The sequence below is a fragment of the Galeopterus variegatus genome, unplaced genomic scaffold (assembly GCF_000696425.1).
Source record: "Galeopterus variegatus unplaced genomic scaffold, G_variegatus-3.0.2 Scaffold2357, whole genome shotgun sequence".
NCBI classification, from domain to species: Eukaryota; Metazoa; Chordata; class Mammalia; order Dermoptera; family Cynocephalidae; genus Galeopterus; species Galeopterus variegatus.
The window spans coordinates 5,558-14,115 of record NW_007728468.1 but is presented as its reverse complement, the minus strand read 5'-3'; the positions used below and the strand labels follow the sequence as shown (position 1 = coordinate 14,115).

Here is an 8,558-nt window from a genome sequence, read left to right as displayed (position 1 = left end):
TGTGGGATCCGAACCCTCGGGCGGGAGCGCCGCCGCGCTTCCCAAGCGGCGCACTATCCAGTAGTCCCGGGCCGGCCCCAAAAGAATAGTGCTTTTTATAAACTCTGATCTTGATATAAACTTTTAATCCAGTCATTTATTTTCATAGTAACTGCTGCATTAAGACTTGAATAATATATCTGAGCAATGGTTCAATTAGCATGCATTTTTAACAATATAATAATAGTGATAATAGTAAATAACATTTGTTGAATGCTATGTGCCAGATATTGTTTAAAGTGTTTCATGTGTATTCTTGCATGTAAGCTTTACAACAACCTTGTAGGTGGTATGGTATTATCCTCATTTTGTAGATGAGGAAACATCACAGAAAAGTGAAGTTTCTTGTCTGAGGTCGTTTAAGTGGGAGTGGTGGAAGCAATGTGGCTCCAGAGCTTTCATTGTTAATCACAGAAAATAATACCTGATAAATGTTTATAAGTAATGTCATAAATTAATGTTAATACATTTAGTGCTGACTGAAATTCTTATTTGTTGTTTTATTGAGAGAGTGTAAATGGCAGTAACTGTACTGGCAGTACTTGCTTTATTTAAATTTCATGAAAATTATTTTACTGTTTTTTTTCTTTAAATCCTCTTTGGAGGTAGGTGGGATATAAGTCCATAAGTAAACATATAGGTGTTTCTGCACCTTCACTTTGTAGAAAAATAATGAAGAGAAAGGAAGAACATAAAATTCTCAACTGTTAAAACTTTTTTCAACCATTTCTGTTTCTTAGAAAAGGTATGGTATTTTTACTGTTTTTGTGTAGTCATTGTGTTATCAAGTAATTAAGCATAAGGAAAACTGATTGTATAATATAAAGTGATAGGAGTATGGAAATCCCTGAAAAATGGCATTGAAGGCTGCACTAATATAAATTGTTCTTAGCAATGATTTTAGGTGAAGATTAATTAAAGTTTATAAATTTCTCATGTTTTCTTGTCTTTTACAAGTGGTAAATGAGAATGTTAGTCTCGTGATCTCACGACAGTTGCTGACTGATTTCTGCACACATCTCCCTAACCTGCCTGATAGCACAGCCAAAGAAATTTATCATTTCACCTTGGAAAAGATCCAGCCTAGAGTCATTTCATTTGAGGAACAGGTAAAAATCTATAGCAGTGGTGATTTCTGCACACATCTCCCTAACCTGCCTGATAGCACAGCCAAAGAAATTTATCATTTCACTTTGGAAAAGATCCAGCCTAGAGTCATTTCATTTGAGGAACAGGTAAAAATCTATAGCAGTGGTTTTTGAACTTGAAATAGTGGCAATTATTTTGAGAATCTGATGTTATTAAATTCTTAAAGGGATCATTCAATTCCATTTTTGACAAAAACTATGTGCCAAACAGCATTTTACAATGTAAAATCAAATAAATATTAGGATGTTGTAACCCCAACTGGCATTTGCTCATATATTAAAATTTGATTTTATGAACCAAATATTACTCTTTAGACAATTTTTAAAAATCGGTAAAATTGGTAATTAGGCTGAAAAGAATAGGAGAATTTCAGCAGCATGTATGCAGTAACGTAAAAGCAACTTTTATTGCCATAATCCACAGTGCAGAAATGTGTTGTTTTAGTTCACTATTTTGATATTCTATGAATGCAAAATTCATAGAAAAATTTAGGTGGTCTGTATAAACTTTTACTGTTTACTTGCCTGCTTGATATGTTGAATGAGAGCATTGTCACAATAGACTGATTTATCATCTATTTATTTTAATTAGTTACTAATGTCAGTTGAAATAATTTAACATGTATACCTATTATTCCAGGTTGCTTCCATAAGACAACATCTTGCATCCATATATGAGAAAGAAGAAGATTGGAGAAATGCGGCCCAAGTGTTGGTGGGAATTCCTTTGGAAACAGGACAAAAGTATAGTAAATATTGGATGAATATTCATAGGCTATCTATATAATTGTTCACTTATATTTTTCTTACTTTCTAGAGCAGGAAACAGATAATTTAATAAATAAATTTTGTAGTATTTTAGAAGATGAGAAATGCTATGGAGAAAAGAAAAGTAAGGGAGCAAAGAGGGGATAGTTTGTATGTATCATTAAGTAGGGTGATGGGGGTGGTAGAGTGGCCCCGATGTCACTTTCTCAAAGACTTGAAGGAGCTAAGGGAGTGTCTATGAGCTATCTGAGGGAAGAGTATCACTAGATACTCTTAGAGGGAATGGTTTGTGTAAAGGCCCTAAGATGGACTCGTGCTGGGAGTGTTTTCTCAAAAGGACCAAGGAGGCCAGTGTGGGTGTAGTGGAATGAGCAAAGGGGAGAGAGACATAGAGGGTGAGATCAGAGAGTACTGGGGACCAGATTATAGGGGTCTTGTAAGACACGGTAAGAAATTTGGCTTTTCTTTAAGTGAAATGAGGAGGAGCCATTGGAGGATTTTGAACAGGAGAGTGACATGATCTGAATTATATTTTAAAGAATCATTCAGACTACTGGGTTGAGATAAAATGTAGGCAAGCAGTGATAGAAGTAGGGATAGTAATTGAGAGGCTTATGCACTACCACTGATAGGCAGAGGTTGTGAGAAATGGTGAATTCTGGATTTGTTTTTTAAGGTAGGCTAAGTATCTCCTGATGGCTTGTGGAGTGTGAAGATAATTCCTGATTTTTGGCCAGAGCAACTGGAAAAATGGAGTTGCCCTCTACTGAGCGGGGAATAGGTTTTGGAGGAAGATCAAGAGTTGCATCTTGGACATGTGGTAACCAAGTGGAAATATCTAATAGGGAGTTGAATATATTGGTCTGGAGTTTAGAGAGAGGTCTGTGCTACCAATCTACATTTGGGAATCATTGACACGTAGATGAAATTTAAAGCCATTAGATTGGATGAGATCCCGAAGGAGGGAATGTAGATAGAGTAAAGAACCGAGGACTGAGGCCTGGATCACTCCAACATTAAGAGATCAGGGGCAGGAGGAAGATGTAGCAAGTGAGAAGCATTGTCCACTGAAGTAAGAAGAAAACCAGAAGAATGCAGAGTGTGGTCCTAGAAGCTGTGTGAGGAAAATATATCAGGAAGGAGCAAGTGATAAGCTGTGTTGATAGATGGAGTAAGATGAGGAGTGAGGTTAACCCTTGGCATTAGTAATGTGGGGGCCATTGTTGACCATGACAAGAGCTGTTTTGGTGAAATGACAAGAGTGAAGAAAGCCTGATTGGAATGGTTTAAGAAAAAATGGGAAGAGAAAAATTAGAGGCAGTGAGTATGGGCAATTCTTTGGGGGTGTTTTCAAAATAGGGAACAAAGAAATAAAGTAGAAGGTGATAGTGGAAATTAGGCTAAGAGATTATTTTTTCTTTTATGATCCAGTGAAAAACAAATTTGAAATAGGGAAGTTGGGGAGAGAATTTTTCTAGGATTAGGCAAGAAGAGAAGGAATCTAGTAGAGGGATAGGCTTTAGATAGGGTCATAGATAGCTCATCTGTGGTGTAGTTTCTCAACCTTGGCACTGCTGGCATTTTAGACTGGATAATTCTTTGTTGTGTGCGCAGCCTTGTGTATTGCAGGATGTTTAGCAGCATCTGGGCCTCTGCTCACGTGATGCCAGTAGCACCGTCCTTAGTTGCGACAATCAAAAATGTCCGTAGACATTGCCACATGTTCCTTGGTAGGCAGATTTGCCCACAGTAATCTACAGAGTACATGGGTGCCGATATTAGTGATTGGGTGGTGGGTTTTGTGCAAGTATTCTTTCATTGTTTTAATATTCTTAGTGAAGTCTAAATCAGAGTTATCAGCTGGAAGTGTAGATGGGGTAGGAGATATGAGGTTGAGGAGAAACAAGAATGTGAGAAATAATCCCCTACGAGAGTAGGACAATGAATGGACTCAGTTTGTGTGGTATGCTTGGCAGCTTTAAGGGCTCATTTTAAGGTCATAGTGATTAAAACGAGATCAGTCAAATTTGTTGGGTATTTTTGTCCACCAGATTTCGGCTACACTGGTGCAGGAAAGGAGTGGGTGAATAGTTAAGTTCAACCAGAGTTATGATTTTGCCCAACAAGTATGAGAGCAGGACAGGGGCAAGGGTGCATATGCAATTCAGTGAATTAGGCTGCGTGAGGAGGGAAGTGAGGCCTTTAAGGGGAAAAAGACAGGGACATGTAATGGGATAGGTGGTTTGGATATTGCAGCGGTTTAAAGGATTGTTGAGTTTGAGATACTAGAGAAAATGAGGTGGAAAAACAATTAGAAAAAATTAAGATGATGGTTTACAATTCTTATTCAACCAGTTTTATCTTTTGATATGTATTTTGTTGTACAAGAAGGATGAAAGGTGTGAAACTCTTAGTTATAGTATTGTATATACTTCCTGTTTCAGTTGGCAAGTATAAAATTCATCTGCTTCTCTACTCTTTTACCAGGTGAATGAGGGATTCTTTTTTGTCTTCATCAATATTTGTGTTGATGAGGCAGACACTACTTTGGACATCTTGCCTTTTGTGCATTATTTACAAAATTGTTAGGTGTTAATGTTCCTTGAAAAAGCAACCAGTTTATAAAAAAGTCTTCGTATGTAGACATTGAATTTTGTGTTCCAAGGCCTCTTTTTTCTTTGGTGTTTTGAAAAGGTTGGGCTTTTTGGTGTTTTGATTATGTTGGTCTTATTCTGTCTGGAGCATTTTCCTCCTAGCTCAGAGCAGTTGATTTATTTTCAGTAGAAGTTGAAATAAATATAAAATTAGATATGTTATTTGCAGTGGTAGTAATTATCATTTTGATAGTACTGTAGCATTAACCTTATCTGTGAGGAAACAAAAGAACCAAAAATGTTAGTGGTTTTCTAAACAAGTTAAAGTGATTAAAAGTAGAATTTGGATAAGTGGGAACTTTTTTCTTTAAAAAATTATTCATTCTGATTATGAAAGTGATAGATATAATAAATGCACTTAACAGAAAATTGGAAAATTTTAAAAAGTATAGTATATAGCAATTCATGTAAATTTGAGTTGTGAATTCAAAAGCATAGTATGAAATACTAATAATATATGACTTATGCAAAAAATTTGAATTTATATAAATCTCTCATGTCACCCCCGGGCCCCCCCCCAAAAAGTAAAGAATTAATGTCAGAGCTGGAACCAAGTGAATAAACTCTGTGTTCTTGTCACATGGTGGCACCACTTTTGCTGGTAAATAAAAAGGATTAATTTTTCTGTGAGGATTAATCTTGAATTATGTGAGTTTTGAATTATGTGAGGTCTTCAGTTTTGCATTCCTTGCCTAGAATGTGATTACTGAGATAAAGAAGAAAATGAAAACCATCTATATTCTTACCCACAGATAATTGCTATTACTATATTGATATATGTGTATAGAAATACATTTTAATAGTTTTTTACATGCTGTTTTACCCAGTATTTTTACTTCCAAAAACACATGATGACTATTATCACATAGTAATGATTATAACTGTGTAGTATTCTACCATTTTTATGCATCACAGCTTGTTTACTGTAAATACATAATATGTAATTTCCAATTTTTTACCTATTATAGATATTTATAAGTGACTTTACAAATGAATATTTTTGTACATATATATGTGGGCATATCTCTATCTTCTTAGGATTTATTTTCTAGGGGTAAAGTATGGTGGGTTAAGGATATATGCATTTTAAAGGATTCAAAGGATGGTTGGAGAGCATGTTGTCAAATTGTTCTCCAGCAAGGTTGTACCTGTATATAGTCCTACTAAAGTAGTATAAAAAAACAACTTGGGAGTTGTTCTTTTAAGATCTTTGGCTTGAGAGATTATCTGAGGATTAGAAGCAGCTAACATATAATGTGATCAATGATGATAAAAATAATAAAAATTTCTATAACTATTTATAAAACTTATTTTTTAGTTTTTCTTTTTTTATCCATACATTGCTTCAATTATTTAGTTTTTCCATAATATAATGCAGTAAAAAGTTTGATTCCCTTATATTAACAGAATATATATAAGAAAATATATAATATATATAAGAAAAAATGTTTTCTTATATAAAAAAATAATATCATTCCTAAAATTTTTTTTGATAAAATATTGAGTCATTCTGTGTTTTTCTGTTATATCCTAGACAGTACAATGTAGATTATAAACTGGAGACTTACCTGAAGATTGCTAGGCTATACCTGGAGGATGATGATCCAGTTCAGGCAGAGGCCTACATAAATCGAGCATCATTGCTTCAGAATGAATCAACCAATGAACAGTTACAGATACATTATAAGGTAACAGATTTGCTGATTTGGAATTAATTTTATACTGGAGAATCGTACCATGCTATGATATTCCAGAACATCTGATAAATGCTCTTGTATATTAGAAATTCTCTCTTTTTATTTTTTTAAAAAATGTTTCCCCTAATTCAAACACTTTCCCTCTATAGGTATGCTATGCACGTGTTCTTGATTATAGAAGAAAATTCATTGAAGCTGCACAAAGGTACAATGAGCTCTCTTACAAGACAATAGTCCATGAAAGTGAAAGACTAGAGGCCTTAAAACATGCTTTGCACTGTACCATCTTAGCATCAGCAGGTAAACATGTAATTAATGCTTACATGAACAGTTAATTATTTTTGCTTAATAACTTCGGGTTGGTTGCTATTAGAAAACTTAGCAAGGCTCTATTCTTCAAAGGGATGTCTTAATACAGTTATGTTAAATTTATTTTAAACATTTTAACAGGTAAAAACAGTAAAAAAATGGTTTGTTAACTTTAAAAAAATGTAATATGCATGAATCAGTCTAATACCCACATGTATTAGGAATAGTTGAGAGATAATATAAAGTTTAGTTCTACAATTTCACTGAAAAATGGATATCAAATTAAGTAAGAATTGTACAGAGTGATGATATGATAATTAATGTACTGCTTTTGGATTTTGTTTGACCTTCATGCCTTAGTTTTAGACCTGGTATTCATCCTTTTCTTCAATAAATATAAGAAATAAACTACTCTTTGTTCTTTTTACTAAATGATAGCATGTAAATCACTCAACTTATAAAGGAGAAAGGGCATTAAGATGAAATGCTAATTCTAAACCATGGCTTTTCTAAATCATTCTAGAATGTTTATGTTTGGATGGCCAGTTGTTCAGTTGGTTAGAGCATGGTCAAGGATTTGGATCCCCATACCGGCCAGCCACCAAAAAAAAAAAAAAAATAGAATCTTCATTCTCAACTATATTTGAGAGCCTAATGACATGTTTTGACTACACTTTTCATTCTTTATGAAGCAGTAATCTTATTTGTTTTTTGTTACTGCAAAGGCAGTGCATAAACATGTTACTGCTTCCTTTCTAAGGAACTATTACTAGCTTGTTTTTCCTTCAATATTAAAGTGTTTTTTAATACCCAAGTGGAAGCATGATATGCACACATTTACAACTTGCTTTTTTTATGTAACTGTATATCATAATGATGTTTATATGTCAGTGCAAATAGCTCATTCTTTTTGATTTTCTGTTGTCTGGCTTTATCATAATTTAGTCAATTACAGACAATGCTATAGCAATTAGCATGTATGAGTATATGTATAGGTTAAATTCCTGGGTCCAGAGGCATATACTTTTTTAAACTTTGGATAGAAATTATAGATCACCCTTTAATATTTTGCTCCAAACAAAAATGCTTATGAGCACCTGATTCCTCACACAGGTATTAACAAATTTTTTGATCTTTGTTCATCTAATAGATGAAAAGTACTATCTCACTTTAGTTTTTTGTTTTTTTTTGTTTTTTTTTTGTCTTTTGTCTTTTTCCGTGTCCGGCAACGGATCGCAACCCTCAGTGTTGCCCCCGCACCGGACCGGGGACCGGCAACGGGACTGCATCCCTCGGTGTTGCTCCCACGCCTCGCTCATCCAGTTCCGGTCTGTATGTGGGATCCGAACCCTCGGCGGGAGCGCAGCCTGCACTTCCCAAGCGGCGCACTATCCAGTGCGCCACCGGGCCGGCCCCTCACTTTAGTTTTAATTTGTATTTTGCTTATTTTTTAAAAGTGAATTATATGTTTATGTCCACTGCCTATTTTTTGAGTTGTTTATCCTTTTCTTGGTGACTTGTAAAAGCTCCCCACATATAAAAGAAAATTAACAAAATATTTTCCAATTTGTTTCATTTTTGGCTTCATTTATGACATTTTTACCATGCAGAAACTTTTAATTTTTATTTATTTTATTTATTATTTTCCTGTTTGGTTGTTGGCAGGAATGGGGATCTGAACCCTTGACCTTGGTGTTATAAATACCTTTTTCTTTTTTAATTAAAAAATTTTTTTTAATTTGGGGTTTTTGGGGGGGGCTGTTAATTTTTATATAATTAAATTTGTTGTCTTGCTTAGGAATGTCTTCCCTATTCTGAAATTATGTATCCATATCTTTTAAATCCCCCTGTGTTTTCTTCCAGTACTTCAGGTTCTCAAATTCTTTGGTGTCAGGACCCCCTTTTTTTTTTTTTTTTTCCTTTTTGTCTTTTTCCGTGTCCGG

General features: G+C 34.5%; 1 protein-coding gene across 1 annotated transcript in view; it reads left to right on the top strand.

Moving 5' to 3' along the window:
• COPS4 (COP9 signalosome subunit 4) overlaps positions 1-6,606 on the top strand; it is a gene marked incomplete at its 3' end in the record, with an annotated part of 16,410 nt that extends 9,804 nt beyond the window's left edge. Inside the window, exons 4-8 of the mRNA XM_008581442.1 lie at positions 780-784; positions 997-1,148; positions 1,828-1,931; positions 6,144-6,297; positions 6,456-6,606. Coding sequence (XP_008579664.1) covers positions 780-784; positions 997-1,148; positions 1,828-1,931; positions 6,144-6,297; positions 6,456-6,606 — 566 coding nt within the window. The remainder of the gene's footprint in view (positions 1-779; positions 785-996; positions 1,149-1,827; positions 1,932-6,143; positions 6,298-6,455) is intronic.
• Between the last annotated feature and the right edge of the window lie 1,952 nt (positions 6,607-8,558).